The sequence below is a fragment of the Arachis hypogaea genome, chromosome 19 (genome assembly GCF_003086295.3).
Source record: "Arachis hypogaea cultivar Tifrunner chromosome 19, arahy.Tifrunner.gnm2.J5K5, whole genome shotgun sequence".
Lineage (NCBI taxonomy): Eukaryota > Viridiplantae > Streptophyta > Magnoliopsida > Fabales > Fabaceae > Arachis > Arachis hypogaea.
In genome coordinates, this window is record NC_092054.1 from 36,358,816 (window position 1) to 36,386,727 (window position 27,912).

At 32.6% G+C, this 27,912-nt stretch overlaps 1 protein-coding gene across 1 annotated transcript; it reads left to right on the top strand.

Annotated features, from left to right (window-relative positions):
• The first annotated feature begins 3,603 nt into the window (after positions 1–3,603).
• LOC112780009 (probable aldo-keto reductase 1) lies at positions 3,604–10,325 on the top strand. Its single transcript, XM_025824358.3, has 7 exons — positions 3,604–3,768; positions 4,268–4,426; positions 8,117–8,326; positions 8,562–8,734; positions 8,904–9,000; positions 9,113–9,266; positions 9,916–10,325. Exons 1-7 carry the CDS (start codon positions 3,709–3,711, stop codon positions 10,122–10,124), a joined length of 1,062 nt encoding a protein of 353 aa, XP_025680143.1. The 5' UTR covers positions 3,604–3,708; the 3' UTR covers positions 10,125–10,325.
• The last annotated feature ends 17,587 nt before the right edge of the window (positions 10,326–27,912 follow it).

A 27,912-nucleotide genomic window follows, 5' to 3' on the forward strand; every position in this document is an offset into this window, starting at 1 on the left:
AGTAGATCAAAGTTTAGAGCAATTGCAGAGGAATTAAATTGTGCAGGAAATGTAAATCAAGCTCAGTTTGAATGGAAAAGTGAAATTGCAGAAGAACAAAATTTCAGGAAAGGAAATTTGCATAAAGCTGAATTGATTTTTGAAATGTAAAGAGTGCAGAAAATTAAAAGTGTTTCAAAGAAAGCTTTCTATTCTAACCTACTCCTAATGCTCTCTAGCAGAGCCAGCCTTTCCAATGAAATGGAATTGATGCCTTTATATAGGCTTTACAAAAATGAAGATGAAATTGAAATTAAAAATAAATTACAATTAAATGAAATTCCTAATCTAACTGATCCTTGTGCCTTTGAGTGATGTCCATGGATTTTGCTTGCTTTGGGTTTGAAGAAGAGTGGATCCGGATTGGTTTGGTTCAATTGAGTCAGGGTGCATTTGGTTTAAAATGGGTTGGAGCCATGCTCCAGTGGAGCGCTCCGTTGAGTTAGTAAGCGTTGCACTCACTTGTCTTGTATGCTTCCTTCCCAGACCTAGCAATTCTTGGTGTAGCGCTCAGTTTGGTCTTTGAATGTAGCGCTCCTTTGATACCTTGGTTTCCCTCTTCGAGCCTTGGCTACTCCACTTTGTGCCAATTTCCTTTTGCCCATAGCGCTCAGTTGGAAGTTGCAACGTAGCACTCTCTTGATGTGAGGTTCCCTCTTCGAACCTTGGCTGTTTCACTTTGGGGGTGCCGCGCCTTGTTTTTCCTTGCATGAGGGCCCGAAAACATTGCTTGTGTGAACGCTAGCATTCAAATAAATGAACACTCTTCCTTACTTAATATTCCCATGCTTGTAGCGTTCCGTTGCTTTAATGAACGCTAGTGTTCATTGCTTTAAGCTCTTATTCCATTTATTTCTAAATAATCCTAATGCATGATGGTATTAATTAAATGCATGCTTTAATTTAATTAATAAAGTCAATGCATTAGCGTTTTTGTAATTTACATGCATTCTTCCATTGGCTTTAATTAATAATGCATGCATTTCATTCATTCATTTAGCGTTCATTTCATTGGCATTATTGATTGAATGTTTCATGCATGCATGCTTTTAGTTGTTTAATAATGCTAATGCGTTCATGCATTGCATAATTAAATGCATGCATACATAAGCATTAATGCATGAAATAGCTTGGTTATTAATTATTAATGCATGCATAAGTATTAATGCATATGCCAAAGCTTCATGGTCATGGGCCACGTTTTTAAAAGTGTGGCCTAAGATTCTAAAGTGTTCTCAATTTTCAAAGTGTGTCCCAAAATTCTTCTTTTTTTATTTTGAGTTGATTTTGTGCTATTTTGCTTCTTTTTTCACTTATTTCCTACAAAATTTATAAAATTAAAAGATCAAAGAAATATATCATTTAAGCACAAAAGCATTCAATATTTAAGCACTAATCATCAATTTCTTGTATGAAAAAAGCATAGAAAAACATGACATGATGACATGTCATCACTTCTCCCCTTCACTCCTCTTGAATTCTGCATGTAATAGGCTCAAAAAATGAGTTGGATTTGGGCCTGTGAAGCTCAGAAATCGCCCTCAGCATTTTCACTTTAATAAGGTCATGTGCAAGCTGTGACGCATACGCATGGGTCACGCGTACGTGTCGCTTGGCGTTTTTGCTTCCCACGCGTACGCGTCATGTCACGCGTACGCGTCGCCATGCGACTTCATATTCACGCGTGCGCGTAGTTCCACCCGTGCGCATCGATGAATGCACTCCAAATCCTTGATTTTCCATGAGTTATCTACTTTGCATGCTTTTCTCTTCGCTCCTTTGATCCATTTCTAGCCTTTTCAACCTGAATTCACTAACAAACACATCAAGGCATCTAGTGGAATCAAAGGTGAACTAAAACTAGCAAATTAAAGGCCTAAAAAGCATGTTTTCACTCTTAAACACAAATTAGGAGAAAGTCATGAAACCATGCCATTTCATTGAATAAATGTGAGAAAAGTTGATAAAATTCACTCAATTCAGCATAAAATGCACCACTAAATAGTGGTGCATCAGCTACAAATCAAGTTTTATGGCTGCAAAATTTTATTTCAGGACTTGGCATTGTTGACTCAATTGCTAGGCTATTTAAAATTTATTGTGATAACTCTACAGTAGTATTTTTCTCTAAAAATGATAGATACTCGAAAAGTGCCAAACATATGAAAATAAAGTACTTTGGCATTAAGAAGAAAGTTCCAAGACAAAAAATGTCCATAGAACATGTTAGAACAGAACTTATGATTGCTAATCTATTAACTAAAGGATTGTGATCAAAGATATTTAAAGAACATGTACATAGAATGAGTCTTAATTCTTTTGAATGATCTTAACACTTTGAGCTTATTATGTTTATTTATATATTTTCTGAACATTAATAGCTTGTTATTTTTAATTAAAATAATATTATCTTATGAGTTATAACATAATGATCTATAAATTTTATTGGACGGATATAAAACTTTATTTTTTATTTATGTAGTTTGTGTAGTAAAATGCTAGTGGTTATAGTATATGGAAGAAAATGCATTTCATATTTAATTACATGACCGCTATAACTCACATAAAGTATTTTACTATATTAAAACAAGTATGTAATATGTGAAAATGTGAATACACTTAGGCCAAGGCCAAATGGGAGCTAGAATGTTGGAAGTTTATTATATATAAATTTTAATTGTGGTCTAATTGTAATTATTCATAAATTATTAATTACTTAATTCCATCCGTGAATATTAATATTTGATAGATCCATTAGATTAAAACTAATGATACATATATAGATAGTTCTCTTTCTATTCATATGTCACGATATTTGTAGTTTTTATTTTACTAACAAAATACTAAAAAAATTGGCGTGATCATAATGAACATTTGAAAAAAGGAAAAAAAAAAACCAATTTTAAAATTTTATTCTGTCACAATAAAATTCATTATGACAACTAATCCAAATATAAAAGTCATAACTTTTAAAATCTGAATTAATGCTTTCGTTTAAATTAATTCTTAAAAAAAAAAAAAAAAAGCACTTGTAATACTAAATTTTTTAAGCAAGATAACTTTTGAATGTGTAATAAATAAAAAATTATGACAACCAAGAAATTACTTGCAAATTTATGGTACCAGTAACAAGTTTATAATTTTATTTTTAAAACATTAAACACAACTTCAATAATCTCGTACTTGAAAATTTATGGCCCCACTTAGTTATTTTTCTAGTTCGGCCCCTGGTGCTAGCGTCCTGTGTTGGTTAGTATTTATTCTACTTAATCTTTCATGATTTTCTCCACTAAGGATTATATATTGATTGATTATTCTTAAAAAAGAAAAGGAAAAAAATAGAGAGCGCGAGAGAGAGAAAAATAAATAAATAAATAAAAGAAGATCAAGTCATTGATCAACCAAGAGCAATGTTTTACTTTTCTAATTCATGGTGACATACTGAGTGATGAAATCAACGCCAATGCTGACACACACAATGTCGTTATCAAAGTCACATACGTCAGATAAGAAATTGAAGTAACAAAATTAAAGCATATATATGAAGTGCATGCATCCCGAACTAATAACAAGTATTACATAAATACATACATATACAAGTTCATATTTCAAACATAATCGTCAAGACTCCATTTGGATTCTGTTTTGTGTAACGTAAATACAGAGACAATGGCCGAAGTTCAGAGCATCCATATTCCTCGTGTGAAACTTGGTAACCAAGGCTTTGAGGTATTAAACTCTATATTCTAATTCAAATTCTAAAAGTTTAAAAGATAAGAATAACCTATCAATCTACTGAGTTAGTTATTATTATTTATTAGATGCTCTCAAAGTAAAATAAAAAAATTTATTCTTTTCAATCAATTTGTGAATATAAACTAAAGTGATTTTGTTATAAATATTCGTTAATCATTTGTCACTTAATTAATATATCAGTACAAAAGTGATTAATTTACACCGATCGAAAATACCTAACAATTTTTCTAATCTACTGGGGCTTATATTCAAATCAAAGTATATCTTGAAAGTGGAAATTTTAATAATAATAAATTAATAATTTTATTGGTATTGTGCAGCAAGCATTATGTATCTTGTACAAATTAATATAAGGATTTGCAGTCAAAGATAACTGTTGTAGTTTTGTCTTTTTAAATATTTTAACTTGGATATTATGAAACATTTATATATTAATTTATGATTCAATTATTTACTCTCATATATTTGCAAGGTTTCAAAGTTGGGATTTGGATGTTTGAACCTTACTGGAGCCTACGCTGCTGGTGTTTCTGAAGAGGAAGGCATTTCTATTATTAAACATGCTTTTAATAAAGGAATCACCTTCTTTGATACTTCTGATATTTATGGACTCAATGCTAATGAAATTTTGGTCGGAAAGATAAATTAATACTTTTTCATAAATTTATTTGGATTTCGCTTGCAATTACAATTTTTAAGGATATAAATTTGTTTTTTTCTAGAAAAAATTACGCATTTGGTATCATTGAGATTATTATATATATAGTCTCTTACATTTTTAATAAAAGAAACTTAGATATTTAGCTATATTTAGTATGTATTTCTATTTTTTATTTTTGTTTTTTAATATTTTTTGTTTTTATCTTTTTTTCCCACAAAATTTTAAAAACAGAAAACAATAAAAATGAAACAAAAACTAAAAACATATACCAAATACATTCTTACCTTTTCTATATTGTATTGCATCAATTGCACATGGAGTTTCTATTGCCACATTAAGTTAAAATAAGTTATCCAAAGTTATTTTTAACCCCTCAAGCTCTTCACTCGTTAAAATAGAACAATAATAATGAAATTCTCTTTGGATTATAGTTATCAAAATCAAATCGATAATTGACTTGACTAAATTATTAGGTTATTAGTTTAATCCATAAATCACAGGTTGAATTATTAATCCAATAATAATTAAATGAATCTATAAAATTATAATATATTAAAATTAAATAATAAAATAAATATAATATTTATTATTAAATATTTGAGTGATAAAAATAATATTTCACATCTCTCAAATCTAATAATATCTAAATAAATTCAGTTTTTTATAAATTATATATAGATAATAATATAATGAATTTAAAATTTTTTAATGTAGTAAGTATCTTTCACTTAAATTAAAAGATTATAAAATCAATTTTTAAAATTAATAAAACATATTATATGCAATAAAAAAATTTTAGAAAAGAAAAGTTATTCCAATATATATAACAAGAGCCACGCTCTATATGAACTACACAACTACAATTTGGACAGAGCTTTTGAAATATATAAAATTATTATTGCACTATATAATGAGAAGAGACAGTGGCTTAGTGGAAAAGGTGGAGTGCTTAAATAATTTCCAGAACAACAATTGTGCGTGATCCACACAGTGCACATGCGCAGTTCTTGCGTCTGAATCCCACGGGGGTTTGACGCTTTGTGCGACTGCTTAAAGATCAGGCATTAAGACTATGTTTGTTGGAAGGGAAAATGAAAAAAAAAAAAAAAGAAAAAAATAAAAAAAAATTATTTTTTATTTTTTGGTTGAAGAAAAAAGTTAAAGAAAAAAAAAGGAATAGAAAAAAATTGATGGGACTTATTAATTGTTTTTTAAATATTAAAAAGAAAATAAAGAGAAAACTAATTTTTTTTATTTTTAATATTATTTCTTCACTTTTTTTAATATATTTTATAATATAAAAAAAAAATTATCTTTTTATAACATTTCTCTTCTTCATATTTTTCTTCTATCCAAATACTTCTAAGAAAAATAAAAATTCATTCAATTTTTTTCTTTTTTTTTTCTTTCTATTTCCTTTCTCTCTATTTCTTTTTTTTTTCAACCAAACATAGAAAGGATCCCAGATTCGATTTCCATAGTGCTATTTTTGGAATTAATTTCCAAAACAATAGCTATTTTATGTCATCCACCAGCACTGCTGGTGTACAGTGGACATGCATGGTTCTTGCACTTGAACCGCACTGGGTTTGTGCCAATCGTTGATTTTTAGTGAGGTTGACCGCTATTGACCGGATTAATAGTAAGTCCGGTTTGTAAAATGAACTAAACTGACTTGATTATCGATTTTTTGGTCGAATTGGATGGTTTAGTTGGTTGTGAGAATAGATACTTTGCATGATCCACCAACACTACTAGTGTACAGTGGAGTATAATGTCCAATTCTTGCGCCTGAACCCCACCAAGTTTGTGAGAACCGCTCGATTTTTAGCAAATTTAACTGCTGTTGACCGAATTAATAGTATGTCCAATTTGCAGAGTGTACCAAATTGACTTGATTATTAGTTTTTGGGTCGAATCGATTGGTCTGGTCTGATTGTGACGACAATACTTTGCATTTTGACTTTATTATGGAGAGTAATTTAGCCATTTTAATTGAACAAAGAAAAATGTAAAAGAATAAAGAAACATTAGAACACATGTGATATGAGAGGTACATGTATAAAGATTTATTAATTACGCGCTAGTATAAAAAAAATCTAAATATTTTAGTATAAAAATATATAGTGTAATGTTTATTCAAAGAACTAAAAACTGAAAGTATGGTATGTGATCGTGTAGTGGCAGACTGGCGGTAAGCCGGTAACTGCTACTGTTTTACAAAATGGAGGTGAGGTGAGATGAGCTCTTAGCTCTATGGTTTGCCATTTGAGAGTGAGAGTGAGAGTGAGAGAAAGCTTGGGGTTGGTTCGATCATTATAGTGTTTTTTTTCTTTTTAAATGAAAGCAACGTCGGCCTTTCGGGGTGGAGAGTTTTTTAAAAAAATAAAATCCGATCCAGTATGGGTTTTTCAAATTCGCCAATTCATAAGCTTTTGTAAAAATAGGCTGAGTCAAACTGATTTTCATCGGTCTTGTTTTTTATTTGATCCAATATCCAATTTGGATTGGTCGTGAAGTGGGATCGCCTGTTTTTCGTCTCGATCGTTCAGGTTGGTCCGGTTTTTTAAACTATAGCGCATAGTTATCAAAACCGAACCGGTGATCGAACTGGTCAGGTTACTAATTTACTAGTTTATTAGTTTAACCAATGGGTTACTGGTCCAACCGGTAAAACCAGTCTCACGTAAATAAAAAATATAAAATAGTCAAAAACGTAAAATTAAATTTTGAAATACGTATTTTTACTAACATTTTAAGAACAATTAAGTCTCGAATTCTATAAATAACTAATACAAAGATAGATATAAAATTAATTTGTACTACTATAATAGTATCTTAGTTAGACACGATAAGAATAACAATTTATGAATTATATTCAAAGAGTAATTTTAAAGTCTGAATATCTTTATATAATTAAATAATTATATAAATTTATTTTTCTTCTCAGAATAAGTAATTTTTATTTTATTTTTATATTTATTATTATATTTTTTTATTTTAAAATTAATTAATTTATACTTCAATTAAAAAATAATTAATTTAAACAATGTTGAATATAAAAAATATTGAGTTAAGGATTTCCATGTATATATATGTGTATTAGTTAAGATATTATATAAAATAAAATTTATACTATAAAAAGCATTAATGATACCAAAAAAATATATTAGTGCAATGGTTATCAATTTGGTCTTTATATGAGAAGAGCTAAGATTGACTCCCACCTCTTACAATACAATTTTTAAAATTTTTCAACCCTGCACGTTGCGGACGCACATTAACGTGCAAGTTGACCGTTGACTGCGTTATTGACTAGACCGATTCGGTTCTAATTCATATCGATTTTGACTAGTTTATGTTGGTTTGATCGACTCATATCGATTTTAACTGGTTTATTTCTTTAAGCGGTCAGTATACTAAATCGGACCAATACAAAATTCAGTTCAAAATCTAGTTCATCGATTTTTTAATCGAACTAATCGGTTCGATCCAATTTTAACAACTATGCTATAGCGTAAAATTCAAGAAACTATGGCTGGAACTTACCCAAAGAATTTTTAGATTTTTTTATCGCTCTTGTTAGCAAAGTTTTTACTAATTAAAAATTGATTGTTTCTGTAGGTTTTCTTATGTAAAATATTGAAATTTTTTTTCCAGGCTTTAAAGCAACTCCCTAGGAAAAAGATCCAGATAGCTACAAAGTTTGGTGTTGAAAAGTTAGATATGAATACTTTTGATATGAAGATCAATGGTACACCAAGCTATGTACGCTCATGTTGCGAAGCTAGTTTGAAACGTCTTGGAGTTGAATACATTGATCTCTATTATCAGCATAGAGTGGACACAACAGTCTCTATAGAAGACACAGTTAAGAACTTCTTTTGATAGTTTTACAAATTAAATGAATTGGAACATAGGACAAATTATTCTATACTTGTCAAATCTTTTTAATACCTTTTTTTTGTGTTTTATAATATCTTTACTTTTAAAATTTGTTAAAATTATATATTATGAAATAGAAAAGGATCACATTCTAAAATTTTTTGACTTATTTTATCTTATTAGGTGCATTATTAATAACTAGTTTGTTGTATTATAATAGATGGGTGAACTTAAGAAATTGGTGAAAGAGGGAAAAGTTAAATACATTGGATTATCTGAAGCTAGCTCGGATACAATAAAGAGAGCACATGCAGTTCATCCAATTACTGCTGTACAAATGGAATGGTCACTTTGGACTCGTGATATTGAAGAAGAGATAATTCCTCTTTGCAGGTTAATTTTAGTTACTTAATTTCATAGAAGTAGGTAGGTATGGGACTTTTATGACTTCTTATAATTTAAGATAGAGAGGGAAAACATGGACCTGTTGTTTCTAAATGTGTATTTCATTTATTTGTGATGATGTGAGATTGAGTTTTTCTAATATTTTTATTTTTTTCAGAGAGCTTGGTATTGGAATTGTACCATACAGTCCTCTTGGTCGTGGCTTTTTTGGTGGCAAAGGAGTTGTGGAAAACCTTCCAGCTGATAGTGTTTTGGTATGTATATTTATGAAACAAATTAATTAAAGTTTCATCTGATCCTTATCTTTTTACTCCATGACTAGTAAATTATGAATGTCTAATAGATGGTTACTTTTTTATTTACTAGAATACTCATCCTCGCTACCAAGCACAGAACTTGGAGAAGAACAAGAAGATATATGAACGAATAGAAAACCTTGCTAAGAAGCACCAATGCAGCCCTGTCCAACTGGCATTAGCATGGATTCTCCAACAAGGCAATGATGTTGCGCCTATCCCTGGTCAGTAACATAACAAAATATTACTATACATGTCTTTTTATTTTTCTTCATTTTCAAGTATATATATAAGATGTAATATCAAATTTGGTTTTTGAAAATTCTAAGCACTCATTCAAATAGTCTTTAATTTTTTAAAATAACCAAATTGATCTTTAAATTTTATAAATTGTATTCATCTTTAATTTAACTAGTGTTAATATACAATTGACTTGGAGCGTTATAATATTCATGTGGCATTTTTAACAGAAGAAAACATGATTAAAATTTTAATATGGTCAAATATGTATCTCAAATTTATTAATTAGGTTCATTTTAATATCTATACCAATATAAAATCAATTAATCAAAATGAGTTTAATTAACTAATTTAATACACCTATTTAATTATATTAAAATCTTAACCACGTCTCCTTACAGTCAGAGATGCCACACTTCCATATCAGTATTAACGACGCTTAAATTAAAGACAAACAAGATTCATAATTTATAAATTTAGAAACCAATTCGGTCCTTTCTAAAAGTCAAAGATTATTTTGATAGATGTTAAAATTTTAGAGTACAAATTAGACATTACCTAATATATAATGTATGAAAAATATTATACATAATATTCTTAGTTATTTGCTAAAATTTGTGTTCACCTTTACAGGAACAACCAAGATTAAGAATCTGGATCAAAACGTTGGTGCCTTAGCATTGAGACTTGAAGAAAGGGTCTTAAAAGAAATTTCTGATGCAGTTCCAATTGAGGATGTAGCAGGTACTCATCACTTTAATGAAACTTATGGAAAAGTTACATGGAAGTTTTCTAACACTCCACCAAAAGATAGATTCAAGTATCTTAGCTTGAAGAACTAGAAGTCCACTATATTTGAACAATAGTGCACAAATTTATGAATTGAAGACAATTATGTGGAAGCATATGTGCTGCATACTCTATAAAAATACACTGGGATACTCGTAAACCTATATGAATAGTGATACAGATTGGTTCTTGGCTCGGTTGATTATTATTTGTTTTGTTTTAAAATAAAATAAAATGAGTCAAGTTTAATTTTAGCATGTTTGAAATTTAAATTATACTCTAAATTTATGGTTTAGACTAATGCCTTTTTTTCTCCTCTCTTTTCTTTTTGTGTTTTTAATAAAAGAAAAATTATGATGAAAATATACAATAATAAAAAAAATTATGAAATAAAATTCTTTCTAATGTCTTTTACATATAGTACGTAATTATATATAGAGTAATAGAATAAGTAACTTATGAAACATTTCTTGATGAATTTATAAGTCCTAATTAAAGAAAAAAAGTATTAAATATTTTTTTTTTAAATTGTGATGAGTTTATAGATATCCATGAGGAAAAAAAATATTAAATAAAGTGAAAATTTATATGCAATTATTTTTATAAATTTTATAGATAAAAATTATTATATGATTTGAAGTAAATAGTTGAGAACCATTAAATTATTTGATAAATTTAAATAAATTAACATCTAATAATTTAATTTTTAACTATTAATATCACATCAAAACAATTAATTATCTAAAAATTTTTAATTATCAACTTTATATACGTAAATTTTGACATAAAATAAGTTTTTCAAAAATTACAATACTACTAAAAATTAAAAATTAGATACGTTTTATCCCTTCAATTCTTTTATACAATCTAATAAAGGATTTATAAATTATATTATAAATCCAATCTTACGATTCTTTGGATTTACTTGGTAATTGCTTAAAAAAAATTGCATAATGAACTAGTAATATCTATCTTTCTATTAATTTATCTATTTATCTATCTATCAATCTATCATATTACATTATATTATATTATATTATACTATATTAAAATTAGATTATTGCACTTAATAATAAAATTAACATGGCATTCTGGTAAAAATATTTTTTAATTTATTTTATTTAATTTATTAAATCAAATAAATTATTCTAATTATTATATCAATTAATTAGTATATGTATTTATGCAGTGTATGAAAAATATTTATTTTCTTGTATATATTTATGTCTAAAATGTTTTAAAAAAATTATTATGAATATATTTTACTGATATAAAATAATTTATATTTTTTTTGTAATTTATATAAATATCAAACAATGGTATAAAATAAAAAATTAACAACAACAATAACAACAACAATAATAATATATTGATTGTACTTTGAATGTCTTATATGTGTTATAAAATTTTATCCGGATTGTAACAATTCAATTAATACACGTTCTATTCAATGATTCTTTTATTATATTTTTTTTTCATTATTTGTGTTATTCTATTTAGGATTTTATATAAAATAAATTTTAAAAATATTTAATATTATTAAAAATATTCTTTTTTTTAATAGTTGTACGCTCTCAAAACACTCATGCATAAAAAAAATAGTATCAAAATAAAATTATACACAATATTTCAAAAAAAAAAAAATTAAAATACTACCTAAAATAAACTAAGTGGAATTTCTAACAAAGATATAGAAAATATTATTTTATTATCAAAATTTATTTTAAAAATTCTGTTTAAGAGATTAATATATTTATTCCTTAAAATGAGTCTATGTGTAACACCCTACCATACAGAGCCTTATGCTTAAGTCATAAGATAGAGGTGGCGATGTATTACGACCTCTAAAAAGAAAATTATATATATATATATATATATATATAATCTACCCAAAATGAACCCAAAAGACAGAATTACAGAACCTATTTTTTCAAAATAACCTCTAAGAGGAGTTAATATAGTATATATATAAATAGTGGAGATAATAAATATCTATGCAAGTACATATAACCAAAATAAAGCCCAAAAGATAAAGATCTTTGTTAAATCAGAAGCTTTCAGCATGCCTCAGCGAGGAGCTCACATCCTGCATCTGAAAACCACAAAATTCGCATGGGTGAGAACCGAAGGTTCTCAGTATGGTAACAGTACCCACATATCTAACATATAATATCCAGGGAAAGGCGAAGGCAATCCTAGAACTTCTGATATATAATTAATGCTTATAAACATAACTAAACCATGAGAAATGAAAATAGGCAACTAACTAAGGACCTTCAGTCTAACTAAAACTCCCCTTTCTAACTCCTCCGAACCTCCCAACCGCCACCGATAATTTGATATTGCAAACACAATTATGTTAAGCAAGGAAATCACAAATAGGAAGCAGATACAACAGATAAATAAGTAGCAAGTAATTACGCAGTCAATTAGGAATTCCAAACAAATCACACCAAACAAACATATAAATGCATATGATGCATGCCTGTCCTAATAACTGATGAGTCTTATATGTTAGTTATTAAGCCAACCCGACATGTCGGTAGCTAACCCGGGCACAGTCTCTCTGTTGCGCCTTATTACCATTAGAGGGTATCTGTGCCCTGTCACCATTAGAGGGTATCTGTGCCCTGTCACCATTAGAGAGTATCTGTGCCCTGCCACCATTAGAGGGTATCGGTGCCCTGTCACCCTTACAACCAAAGAGAAAACACAAGCATACTAACATCCAACACTTTCCATCATAATTCATTCACCACATTCATTCGTTAATCATATAGGCAATCCCCGCATACTCGCCACATGTTCAAGCTTCCTCAATCAATTATAATCATTTAATCATTAATCGTATGCATATATATACCCAATCATAATTCAATGTTTATCACAGCCATCTGGCTCATAACACACACAACAATTCCACCATCATACTATGCAACTCATACAATCATCATTACTCATCATTCATTGATAATTCTCTCCTTACTTCATCCACAAGCTAAGTTATCACATTCCCTAGTTTCTTCTCACTACTAGGTATACTATTAAGATTTAGGACTTAAATGATGCAAATGGAGGCTCAGAAGTTTAAAATTCAGTTTTAAAAACAAAAAAGTCATATTTTCTGAAAATAGGGTCACGCGTACGTGTAGATCACGCGTATGCGTGAGCGTGCATCTGGACCATGTCACGTACGCATTGCCATGCATGCGTATGCATTTGCACCAACCCGAAACGACTGGCCGCGCATGAGGATTTTCGCATACGCAAAATTCCTGGGCCATGCGAACGCGTGAGCGTGCATGTTGGCCCATTTCGCGTATGCATTGCTTCTTTTCGCGTACGCATATGGGCCAGCCCGAAGCACATGTATGCGTATGGGAGTGTACGCATACGCATACAATGCAGCAACCTCAAAAGCTGCTAAGTCCAGAATTTTCAGCTTGTACACCAAACTTTGATTGAGCATAACTTTCTCATTTTAAAGTATTTTTCCTCCGTTCTTTGAACGACATAAACATCTCGGACCCAATTTTATTCCTAAATAAGTTTGGCACAAATTGGGAGTCTGGAGACTAAGTTATGCTCCGTCAAAGTTAGGCCAAAATCACAATTTTTACCAAAAACCAACAAGTCTCAATTTTCAAACATACACTTGCAAACCCCTTTAAACCTAACCAAAACCTTACCAATTTAGCATCAACCATATTCCAACTTCCTAATCCAATCCACAACCAACCAATTTTCATCATTTATCAATCACAACTCAATAATTCAATCTCAACACACATTCAATATTCCAAATTCAACAACATTCAATATTTCAAGTTTCAACAACATACAAAACGCATCATCAATTTCTCATGACAATTTTCTCATCAATTTCACCATCAACATGGTACCAACAATAATTTAATCTCACTAACTAAGTCACCCATATCATACATACAAGTTTCCATCTCAACTTCCAAAAATCACCAACCACATACATAATAATACAATCCATTTTAACCAACCATCAACATTATCAATTCAAATCTTATCCTAGGGTCACTAACCCAAGTTTTCACATTACATTTTATTTTAGATACAGGAAACCGAAACTATACTTTGGCCGATTCCCCGCTCAACCCAGAATACTTCCAATTTCACTTTTCCTCAACTTTCAAGGTTCCAAAACCTCACCAACAGATTTTCAAGCTTGTAGATCCACTTCAAAGCTTTCCAAAACCTCAACCAAGCTCCAATATACATTTACACATTACCTATTCCACAATATCACATCCAAATATAACAACTCAATAATTAAACACAAGACTTCGAGTATTTCACTTAGGGTTGAGAATCTTACCATACCCAAAGAGTAAAGGTTTGAGGATAAACCTTTCCTTCAAGTTAATTGGATCCTATAACATCAAAACTCAAAATCTCAACACTTTTTACCCAAAAAATTTGAATTCAAGGGCTGGAAAAACTGAAATGAAATCGTGGCCTACCTCTTGAATAAAGTTGTAGTCTTTGTAGAGCTCGACACTACAATTGCGTGGCTACAAACGGTACAGCGATCGGAGCTCCGAATCAAAAATTATGTCACTTTGAATCACAAGTGAGGGTTTGTGCCAAAGGAAGAGTGTTCTTCCTTTCTTGCTGCACTTGCAGGATTTCACTATTTCAGCATGCAATGAGGAGAGAGAATGATCTAAACTCACTTTATTAAGTGAGGGAGTTGGGCCCACATGTTCGGTTCACTCAGTTTGGCTTGTTCGGCCTGATTTTGGGACAAATTTTTTAAAATTAGTGTCAAAAATTTTGTTTTAATTTTCTCTATCATATTAAACTATAAAAATCACATTTCTAATTTTTTAAGAATAAACTCTAATTTGTGGGTTAATCATATATTAATTAACCGGGTCTTACACTATGCATTTAATTATAATACTTTTAAGATTAAAAAATTATTAATTAATAATATGATAATTTGATTTTTTTTAATTTAATAAAAAGTAAATGTATGATTGTATTATAAGTTATATAATTTAAATTTAGTGTAATTAATAATAAATTATAATATTATGTTTTTTCTAATAACATATAATCATATATATTTCTATCATTAGTTAATTTAAAGTATTTAATTAGTTCATTCTAACTTTAATAATATATATATAAAATTTTATAATTATATATTAATATACACATTCTTTCAAAAATTATCTATTGTTAGCCATTACCAGCCTCACCATCAATTTGCAAAATCATTCTTTAACAACCATTAACAATCAAATCAATATCAATAAGCTAATCTCAACAACTCCATTCCACAATTTTTTATCACCAATTAAATCCTACATGCATACACATTTAGTCATTCACTAACCACATCAATAAAAAAAAAACATACCATTCAAACGTATCCTAAGGTAACTAGTCTAAGTTTTCACGCAAAATTTATACATTAACTATGAGAAACCAAAATCATGCCTTGGCCGATTCTTCCCTAGCCATAAAACACCTCAAGCCCTTTTGTCCCACAAGCCTCCAAGTTTCAATGTCACCAATTCAGCTAGTCCATCCATCGAAGCTACTTCCAAGCACACCACTTCATAAATTTGACTTCAATTTCACATGTATTCAACCTAATTTCATATAATTTCATGTGCATACACAATTTCAAAGTCATAACCTCATCAAATTGAAAGATTCAAAGGGCTTAATTGTTCCTTACCTCACCCATTGATGATTGGGGTAAAACCCAATAATTATCCAACGTTAGAGTACCCCTAAACTATCAAAATTACAAAATCTCTCAATACACAAACTCAAATTTGCAACAATAAAAAGAAGGGAAAACTGGGCATAGTATTTGAGTTTTCTTACCACTTTTTTCAAATAGAAGTGAAGAGGACTCAGACAAATGCGTAGCCATAAATGGCTCGTCAATCGGAGCTTCGAATTGAAAATTATGGGCAATAGAAGATTGGATTGGAAATTGGAGTTATGGTTCTTCACCTAAATCTCTCTTTTAGCATGTTTCATTAATAATGAAGGGGAGAGTGGCTGAGTGCTTCATTTATAGGTTGGGTCTTGTGTAACGACCCAATTTTCAGTATATCTAGATCATACCGAAAACTGAGTGCTACTAATTTGTCTTCCTAATTATTATATATTATTTATCATATGAGCCTGATTCGTTGTTGAAGTGTTGTTATTTTGAGGGGTAAATTTTTTTTTCAAAACATTTAAGTTGTCAGGCATGAACATACATAGATGATATCATAAGTAACAACAAGATAAGCAGTCAAAAGTAAACACACATTTATATAAATTCATACATCTCAAACAACTGACATCATTCAGTCATCCAGCCTTTATTAGATCATAGATCTTTAGTTAGAACACCCCTAGATATAGATAGATAATAACCTTATACATATATATACATACAACATCCCAGGCCCTGACCTGTTCAAGGAGTCCATAAGCTGGCGCCCAGGCTAGCCTAGACTCTTCAGTCACCTAGTCCCTCTAAACTACTAATGTGAGGGAAAGTACATTCTAGGTCTTCAAAACTCAAGTCAGATAGAGCGTCATCAGCGAACTACGGAAGGGTACTCATGCTTCCATCTGAAGGGAGAAGGGAGAGAGAAGGGGTAAGAACTGGGGAGTTCTTAGTAAGGTCAGGGTTATTATTTAAGTTCATTAATTCTATGTTGCTTAGCAGACAAATAGCAGAATACAGAGAAACAGTAAACAGAAGATACAGATAAATAAAGAAATTAAGAAATCAGAAAGCAGAACACAACAAAAAATACAAGAAAATAAAACACAGACACAAAGAATAGAATACAAACAAAGAAATCACACATTCATACAACAATCATAACAGAGAAAATGCACAACCAAGTATGATGCATGTATGTCCTATGCAGGCCATGAGCTCACGTGTCGGTTTACACCCTGCAGCCCGATATTACCTAGGAACTAGTCCTAGATATGGCTTTATCTCTGTAGGTGAACTTCGGCCTACAGAAATAGCACTCCTGTAAGTGAACTTCGACTTACATGAATAGTTCAATCACAACACAACAACTTTCTATAGGTGAACTTCGGCCTATAGAAATGGAACCTCTGTAAGTGAACTTCGGCTTACAGAAATGGCGCCCCTGTAAGTGAACTTCGGCTTACAGGTATCACAACTCTCTGTAGGTGAACTTTGGCCTACAGGAGAAATACCCTGAGATACACAATTGATATTCACTATAGGTGAACTTCGGCCTACAGGAATAATAATGCTCTGTAGGTGAACTTTGGCCTACAGGACCTCTAGGGCCAACGGAAAAGCAGCAGATGAACATACAATAGAATATCATGCCATAAGACTTAACTCTTTATCTTTATCCTCTTTTTCTCTCTTCTCTTTGACTTTTGATTCTGTACTTGTTATCTTTATCATCTTTTCACAATCATAAATCAAGCATCACAACATCTCAGTGATCTCATTTCATAATTCTTTGTATACATCACAACATTACAACAACACACTACTATTTAGCTTTTAACTCCCTCTCTTTCTAACATGATTACAAGCTTCTAAATCTTGTTTCATTACTTTACATACTTCTATACCCTTTCTTATACCTTTCCTTAGGTATTTAATAAAGAGAATTAGGAAATTCTAGATTCAAAACTACTTTCCTAAAGCTTTTAGAGAAAACTGTCTTTTTGTCAATATTTTATTATTATTAATAAAATAATATTATTAATAAAATAATACTTTTACTATTTTAATATTAAAATAATAATATTTTATTCAATTTCAAAAATTGCATTTTGACCCCTGAACTTTTTAGAAATTGTATTTTGACCCCTTAACTTTTAATATTTGCACTTGAGCTCCTTAACTTTTCTTTAATTAACTTTCAAACCCAAACTTTTTAATAATTGTATTTTGACCTCAAAATCATCAAATAAACGTTTTCACATCCTTCCAAAAACCAAAAATATTTTTCCAAAAGTTCATCAAATTTCAGCTTGATTTTCAACCAGTTTTTCAAACTTTTCGGTAACCGATTTTTACCTGATTTTGACCAAACCAAAGAGCAACGTTTCAGCCATCAAATATACATCAAAAACACATCAAATATCATGAATTTCATGGCTGGAAAGCCACATTTTCCAGCAACAACAACAACAACTTCAGAACCATCAAAAACTTGATTTCCAAGCATTAAACAACAAGATTTCATGGTTAAACCATCACACAAACACTCAAAATCAAACCTCAAGCAACAAGATCTGATTTAACACTTCAAGAAAATATCCAATCATTGATTAATTTACCAAACCTTACCTTCTTTGCAGCTGCCAAGAATTGAACCAAGAACAAGCTTCAAAAAGCACTTTTACGCCTTAAGGCAGCTAAAAATCACGTTTTCTTAGAGCTTATGGTGAGTGAACAAGAGATCCTTGATTTAATCCTTGAAAATTGTCATAGAAATGAAGAGGATGAAGAGGTGAACACTTTGGTCGGATTAGATTTTTGATAGGGGTTTTAGTTTGAGAAAGAATGGAGAAAGAAGCTTGAAGCTTTCATGGAAGTTTTCATGGAAGTTCTTCCATTTCTCTCTCAAGAATTTCGAAAATTCTAGCTTGTTTGGAAGAAAAGTTGATGGTAATGATGAGCCTAGGGATTTGTGGGGTTAGGATAAGCATTATCCTAAAGTTTGGTGTAAAAATATCTCAAGAAAGGATAATTACTAAAGCTAGATGTATTAGAATACAAGTGTTTCTTACTTTTTCCTTAAGAAAGCTTGGCTTGGAGAGAAAGAAAGGAAATATGTGGTGGCTAACTCTGGGAGAGCCACGTGTCACTGGGTGCTGACTCATCAGAGTTTAATAATAAAATATCATTCTGGAGATAATTACTAAAACTAGATACATCAGATTACACTACTAAAGGATAAGTATGAGCTTTACTAGTATAAATGATACTAGTAACAAGATAATCATGAGAATAAAAGATATATGATGAAGCATTAGCATTGCTAAGTTCATCTAAGAATGCTAGTATTATCCATTACCAGTAGATTTTCTAGCTCAGTTATTATATTACTAAACATAGATGAACATTAACCATAGTAGAAAAAATAATAATATAATATTCCAAATAAAATAATAATATACAAATATTATATTAATATAATTTTTCTCTCAAAATTCGAGACCGGCTCATCACGTAGAGACTAACCACGGAAATCAGAATTTTGAAATTTGGACTCGAAGTGGCTCAAAAACGCAACTTTTCACGACGTGCCTGCATAGATTAGGACAGATGTCTGGTGCAGTCAAGCTGCTGACTCAGCAGCTTGATGACACAGCACCTGTGCAGCAGAGGTGCTTATATGCACTAAAATTCCTAAAAATTCCATAAAAATTCTGTTTGATCCCGAAAAAGCGCTGTTTCTTCGAGGCTAAAAGCTAGGCCATTACATTCTACCCTCCTAAAAGAAAATTTTGCCCTCAAAATTTCAGCCACATGTAAGAATCCATCTTCATGTGATCAATTTCCTTCAAGACATCCTGACGAAGAGATCGGTCCGTTCCTTACAGCATCCAAATCTCACTTAGCCATAGCCATGGAGATCCTAACAACTATGAGAATAGCTGTTCCTCAAAAGAATTCTTCATTCGGAACTCGATTAAACAATGCCTATTCAGAGTCATTGAGGTCTTTTCCGCACAAAACAAACAACATTAAGGTGATCAATCTTAATATCTCAAGTTAAGCACGAACATTTCCAAAATGAGCACTCATAGATATTCATGCCAAATGTATCTTTAAGATACCCTAATGGCATGAGACACACAAGCAGAGTATGCAGTAAAGCATAGTCAGTCCACTCCCCAGGCTCTACTGGGAACAAACTGCTTTGATACCAAATTGTAACGACCCAATTTTCAGTATGTCTAGATCATACCGGAAACTGAGTTCTACTAATTTGTCTTCCTAATTATTATCTATTATTTATCATATGAGCCTGATTCGTTGTTGAAGTGTTGTTATTTTGCGGGGTAAATTTTTTTTTCAAAACATTTAAGTTCTCAGGCATGAACATACATAGATGATATCATAAGTAACAACAAGATAAGCAATCAAAAGTAAACATACATTTATATAAATTCATACATCTCAAACAACTGACATCATTCAGTCATCCAGCCTTTATTAGATCATAGATCTTTAGTTAGAACACCCCTAAATATAGCTAGATAATAACCTTATACATATATATACATACAACATCCCAGGCCCTGACCTGTTCAAGGAGTCCATAAGCTGGCGCCCAGGCTAGCCTAGACTCTTCAGTCACCTAGTCCCTCTAAACTACTAATGTGAGGGAAAGTACATTCTAGGTCTTCAAAACACAAGTCAGGTAGAGCGTCATCAGCGAACTACGGAAGGACTCATGCTTCCATCTGAAGGGAGAAGGGAGAGAGAAGGGGTAAAAACTGGGGAGTTCTTAGTAAGGTCGGGGTAATTAGTTAAGTTCATTAATTCTATGTTGCTTAGCAGAAAAATAGCAGAATATAGAGAAGAAGTAAACAGAAGATACAGATAAATAAAGAAATTAAGAAATCAGAAAGCAGAACACAACAAAGAATACAAGAAAATAAAACACAGACACAAAGAATAGAATACAAACAAAGAAATCACACATTCATACAACAATCATAACAGAGGAAATGCACAACCAAGTATGATGCATGTCTGTCCTATGCAGGCCATGAGCTCACGTGTCGGTTTACACCCTGCAGCCCGACATTACCTAGGAACTAGTCCTAGATATGGCTTTATCTCTGTAGGTGAACTTCGGCCTACAGAAATAACACTCCTGTAAGTGAACTTCAGCTTACAGGAATAGTTCAATCACAACACAACAACTTTCTATAGGTGAACTTCGGCCTATAGAAATGGAACCTCTGTAAGTGAACTTCGGCTTACAGAAATGGCACCCCTGTAAGTGAATTTCGGCTTACAGGTATCACAACTCTCTGTAGGTGAACTTCGGCCTATAGGAGCTATACTCTGAGATACATGATAAACCACTATTTTATGGTTTATCTTGTGCTCAATTGAGTGGATTTCATCAACTCTTTACCCACTTATTCATAACATTTGCATGGTTTTACATTTACCTTCCTAATTATGTGCTTTGATTGAAAACATGCTTCTTTGGTCTTAATTTGCTAATATTAATCCTCTCTTATTACCATTAGATGCCTTGATATGTGTGTTAAGTGATTTCAGATATTACAGGGCAGGAATGGCTCAGAGGATGAAAAGGAAGCATGCAAAAGTGGAAGGAATACAAGAAGTTAGAGAAATTGCTAAGCTGTCCAGCCTGACCTCTTTGCACTCAAATAGCTATAACTTTAGTTACATAGGTCCAAATGACGCGGTTCCAGTTGCGTTGGAAAGCTAACGTCCGGGGCTTCGATTTGATATATAATATGTTATAGTTTCCCTGACGCTAGGCGACGCGACTGCGTGATCCATGCGGCCGCGTCGCAGTGACAGAAATCCAGCGTGGCAAAATTTGAAACCAGCGAATTCTAGACTGTTTCTGACCCAGTTTGCGGCCCAGAAAACACAGATTAGGGGCTATAAAGTGGGGGACTGCATCCAATCATGAGGAGGCTCTCATAATCCACTTTTCATGTTTTAGATATAGTTTTAGAGAGAGAGGCTCTCTCTCTCTCTCTTAGGATTAGGATTTAGGATTTCTCTTAGTTTTTAAGAGTGACTCTCGATCCAGGTTCAATATTCCTTTTTCTTCATATTTCTCTTTTACTTTCAGATACTCTAATGTTTTTATTTGTATTTGACTTATGTTGCCCAATTGGCTTATGAAGTTTTCCATGTTAGATTTTACTACTTTGAATGTATTTTATCTGAGGTATTCCAGATATTTGTGATTTTAATTTAGCTTTCTACATTCTTGGCTTTGGTTAAGAAATTAGTAACTCAGGATAACTAAGTCCGGACTTCCAATTTCTAATACCTTGCCAAGAGTTTATTATTATTATTATTATTTTATTTCCTCTGCCATTTACTATTGTTGCTTCTTATCATATACATTAATAAAACCCCAAAACATACTTTTTTTCCATAACCAATAATAAGAACATACCTCCCTGCAATTCCTTGAGAAGACGACCAGAGGTTTAATACTCGGTTATCAATTTAAAAAGGGATTTGTTACTTGTGACAACCAAAACGTTTGTACGAAGGGATTTTTGTCGGTTTAGAGACTATATCTACAACGCGACTGTTTTTATGACATTCTTTACTGGCAAAAAATTCTAACGTCAAAATGGCGCCGTTGCCGGGGAATTGCAAACGTGTGCCTTATTATTGGTTATTGTAAATATTTATTTTAATTTTTGCTTGTTTATTTTTTATTTTTGTTCTTATTTTTGCTTTTCTATAAATTAAGAGGTTATTTATTTTTATTTAGTTATTAAAAAAATTTTTTCAAAAATTTGTTCTTAGTGTTCATCTTGATCTTCAAGTTGTTCTTCACGTTCATCTTGACCTTCAAGCTGTTCTTAGTTGTTTTCTTCATTTTGATCTAAAAATTTGAAATTTGGTGTCATTTTATTGCTTTTCTCTTTCCTCATTAAATTCAAAAATATTTTTAATTAATTTTTTCGAAAAAAAAAATTTCAGATTTTTATTTTTAAAATTTTTATCTTATCTTATCTTATTTCAAAAATCAAAATTTCAAATTTCAAATTTCAAAATTTAATTTTCAAATTCAAAATTTAAATAACCTTTTAATTCAAATTTATTTTTATTTTCATTTTTAATTTTTATTTTGCTACTATGAACTCTCACCCCTTTGGCTATGAGTCTGGTTACAATAATGTTGCAGGAAGAAGAAATTACAATGAGAACATGCATCAAGGTTGGAACAATCAAAGATGGGAGGAGCCACAAGGATTTGATCAACCCTCATGGCAACAACCACCTTAAGTGGACTATCAACAACCACGACCATATGCCTATGAACCCTTTCCTCAACATGACTTTGGACCATCATACTCACAAGCCCCTTTCCACCATTCACCTCCATATGACCCTAACCCACATCCACCATACCAACCACCTTATGAACCAAATGAACCATACATAGATCCACCCCAAACCTCCATGGAGAAAGCACTTGCCAATCTAAACTTTACTATACAAGCTCTCGTCGCCCAAATCAGACCACCAAATACCTTCAACAATCAACCCTCAAGCTCTAGTGCACTTCCTTTTCAACCACAGAATGATCTCTCCATCCCATCATCACCATCCATGGAAGAGCACCCACACCCATCAATCCAAGAGCAACATGATCCTAATGATGCTATTGACATGGAACAAGAGAGAAGGGATCATCTTCGCGAATCCATACTTCATAAGGAGCTAGAGGAGGCCCTAAAGGTGAAGGTAGTAAATACCCTTGAAGATGAAAGAACAATTGAAAGGAGTTGTCATGGAAAGCAAATCATCAAGGATGAGTACGATTTTATATTAAAACTACTGGACAAAGCAGTAATTATTAAAGAGAAAAAAGTGGTTGAAGGCTTAGGAGATACAGAACCTCCATGGGAAAGTCCAATCATAGAGCCTCCTTCCAAGACGGTTGAAATTGATGCTGAAGAGGGTGTACAACCTCCAAAGCATATCATAGTTGAAGACTTGGAAGAGGTTGATCAAGAGATGGAGATTCAAGAAGAAGAAGCACAACCTTCTATGCCCTTGGAAAGCAATGAAGAGGAGATTGAATTGAAAGAGAGCTACCAAGAGAAAGAGGTTGAAATTAAAGAAGCTTGCAAAGAAGTGATAGTTATCAGAAAAGAGCACAAGGGAGTGAAGCTTGTAATTTCATTAAAAATACCTCCCCCTAAGTTGCCATCATCCTTCACAACATTCAAGTGGGTAAAATTCATATCCCCTAGCTTTCTAATCCCACTTGAATATGGGCTACTGGAGATGGATAGTCAACTTAGAGCTCTTTGTGGCATTAAGAGTAAGAGGAAGATAGCCAGTGATAAGAATTGTCAAGCAAGGTTCAACATGGTTGTGTGCTCAAAGTTTAAATGCAAAGGTTGGTGTAAAGCTCAACTGAATGGGTCTAGGACGATGTTTGGTAGCTGCAGTGAGAATTCAAATCACTTATCACCCAGTTGGAAAAATACAGATCCCGACATGGATGGGTGTAAAAGCAAGATTTGGGATCCTGGAATCTGCTCTGACACTTGTTACCCCGGGAGCCTAAGAATCTGTTTGAAGCTTCTTAAGGGCTTTACATGCTTAGTTTGGGACCCCGGAGGTTACTGGAATCACAAACATTGGTGGAGATTCCTGAATGAGTTCAAGCATAAGCCACCATAACAGGAAGCTCATCAAATGTCCAACTTAAGGACTATAACTAAAAGTGCTAGGTGGGAGAGAACTCACCATGGTATGATCGTCCTTTTTCATTTTTATTTAGTTTTATTTGTTTTTGAATTTTATTTTATTTTGTTATATTGAACCTGGAGTTTTGCATCACATTCATATTAACACTGCATTCTGCATTTTTCAGATTACAAAAAAAAAAAAAAAAGCGAGCACGCAACGCGACCGCATCAGCGACGCGTCTGCGTCGCAAGGAGATGGGAGACAATATTAATATGAACAGAGAGTTTCGCAGGAGCAGCGTTGGAGGCATGCCAATGGCACAAACCACCCCACGCGACCGCGTCACCTGGGAATAATGGCCTCCCACGCGACCGCGTCACCCACGCGGCCGCGTGACCTGAAAATCGAAGTCAACCAGGTGCATGGCCGAAAGTTGAGCTGAAGTTGGGCTGGACTCGTGCTGGAAGCCCAAGCCTCACCACGCGAACGCGTGCCCCATGCGTCTGCGTCATATCCCCATGATGGCCACTCACGCGATCGCATGCCCCACTGATGAGCGGATAATTTATACGCTTTTTGGCATTGTTTTTAGTATGTTTTTAGTAGGATATAGTTACTTTTAGGGATATTTTCCTTAGTTTTTATGTTAAATTCACATTTCTAGACTTTACTATGAGTTTGTGTGTTTTTCTGTGATTTCAGGTATTTTCTGGCTGAAATTGAGGGACTTGAGCAGAAATCAGATTCAGAGGTTGAAAAAGGACTACTGATGCTGTTGGATTCTGACCTCCCTGCACTCAAAGTGGATTTTCTGGAGCCACAGAACTCGAAATGGCGCGCTTCCAATTGCGTTGGAAAGTAGACATCCAGGGCTCTCCAGCAATATATAATAGTCCATACTTTGGCCAAGAATTGACGACGTAAACTGGCGTTCAACGCCAGCCTTCTGCCCAAATCTGGCGTCCAGCGCCAGAAAAGGATCCAAAACCAGAGTTGAACGCCCAAACTGGCACAAATACTGGCGTTCAACTCCACAAATGGCCTCTGCACGTGCAACACTTAGGCTCAGCCCAAACACACACCAAGTGGGCCCCGGAAGTGGATTTATTCATCAATTACTTACTCATGTAAACCCTAGTGACTAGTTTATTATAAATAGGACCTCTTACTATTGTGTTAGACATCTTTGATCAGTTGTATGCTATCTTAGATCACAATAGGGGGCTGGCCATCTCAGCCATGCCTGGACCTTTCACTTATGTATTTTCAACGGTAGAGTTTCTACACTCCATAGATTAAGGTGTGGAGCTCTGCTGTTCCTCAAAGATTAATGCAAAGTACTACTGTTTTCTATTCAATTCTTCTTATTTCTCTTCTAAGATATCCATTCGCACCCAAGAACGTGATGAAGGTGATGATTATGTGTGATGCTCATCATCCTTCTCCCTTATGAACGCGTGCCTGACAAACACTTCTGTTCTACATGAAATAAGCTAGAATGAGTATCTCTTAGATCTCCTAACCAGAATCTTCGTGGCGTAAGCTAGAATGATGGCGGCATTCAAGAGAATCCGGAAAGTCTAAACCTTGTCTGTGGTATTCCGAGTAGGATTCAATGATTGAATGACTGTGACGAGCTTCAAACTCGCGATTGCTGGGCGTTAGTGACAGACGCAAAAGGAGGGTGAATCCTATTCCAGCATGATCGAGAACCGACAGATGAATAGCCGTGCCGTGACAGGGTGCGTGAGCATATTATTCACTGAGAGGAGGGGATGTAGCCACTGACAACGGTGATGCCCTTGCATACAGCCAGCCATGGAAAGAAGTAAGACAGATTGGATGAAGATAGCAGGAAAGCAGAGGTTCAGAGGAACGAAAAGCATCTCCATTCGCTTATCTGAAATTCCTACCAATGATTTACATAAGTATCTCTATCCCTATTTTATTAATTAATATTCAAAAACACCATTATCACTTTATATCTGCCTGACTGAGATTTACAAGGTGACCATAGCTTGCTTCATACCAACAATCTCCGTGGGATTCGACCCTTACTCACGTAAGGTATTACTTGGACGACCCAGTGCACTTGCTGGTTAGTTGTATCGAAGTTGTGACAATTATGAATTAAGATCAGAGCACCAAGCTTTGGAGCCATTACCAGGATTTGTTCGAGCCTGGAGATCACAATTTCGTGCACCAAGTTTTTGGCGCCGTTGCCGGGGATTGTTTGAGTTTTCGGCAAGCTTTTGGTCCGGTAACATCAGTGCCAGATTCCCCTTTTGATCCGGCAACAGTACCAAGTTTTTGGCGCCGTTGCCGGGGATTGTTTGTGTATGGACAACTGACGGTTCATCTTGTTGCTCAGATTGGGTAACTTTCTTTTCGTTTTCTGTTCAAAAAATTTTTTCAAAAATATTTTTCAAAAATTTCTCCTTTGTTTTCGAAAAAAAAAAAAAATAAATAAAAATGTTTTCAAAAATTTTATTCAAGATTTTTAAGAATGAATTCTAGTGTTTCATGAAGCATGTTGAAGCCTGGCTGGCTGTAAAGCCATGTCTAAATTCTTTTGGACTGAGGCTTCAACTAATAACTTCAATGCATGTAATTCCATATATCACAGCTTGGCTGGCCATTGGCCATGTCTAGTGTTTTGGACTGGAGCTTTCATTGAAAGCTTGGCTGGCTAGTGAGCCATGTCTAATTCCTGGACTGAAGCTTTAGACTAACATGGCAAGATTCCTGGAATTCATATTAAAAATTTTGGAATCCTTATTTTTTCTTTTAAATTTTCGAAAAATATAAATAAAAATCCAAAAAAATTAGAAAATCATAAAAATAAAAAATATTTTCTGTTTCTTGTTTGAGTCTTGAGTCACATTATAAGTTTGGTGTCAATTGCATATGCATCTTGCATTTTTTCGAAAATATCATGCATTCATAGTGTTCTTCATGATCTTCAAGTTGTTCTTGGTAAGTCTTCTTGTATGATCTTGATGATTTTTTGTTTTGTGTCTTTTCATGTTAATCATATGCATTCCTGAATTCTTAGTGTGTAAGCATTAAAGAATTCTAAGTTTGGTGTCTTGCATGTTTTCTTTACATAAAAAATTTTTCAAAATTATGTTCTTGATGTTCATCTTGACATTCAAAGTGTTCTTGGTGTTTATCTTGACACTCATATCATTCATGCATGCATTCATTGTTTTGATCTAAAAATTTCATGCATTGCATCTTTTTAGTGTTTTTCTCTTGCATAAAAAAAAATTCAAAAATCAAAAAAATATCTTTCCCTTTGTCTCTCATCAAATTCGAAAATTTGGATTGACTTTTTCAAAAAATTTTAAAATCAAATTGTTTTTCATGAGTCAAATCAAATTTTC

Bases quoted from the DNA above. Each gene is read 5' to 3' on its own strand.
- LOC112780009 (XM_025824358.3), top strand. From the start codon at position 3,709: ATGGCCGAAGTTCAGAGCATCCATATTCCTCGTGTGAAACTTGGTAAC. The intron at 8,327-8,561 runs GTTAAGAACTTC...GTATTATAATAG, and splicing joins CAGTCTCTATAGAAGACACA to ATGGGTGAACTTAAGAAATT. The intron at 9,001-9,112 runs GTATGTATATTT...TTTATTTACTAG, and splicing joins TTCCAGCTGATAGTGTTTTG to AATACTCATCCTCGCTACCA.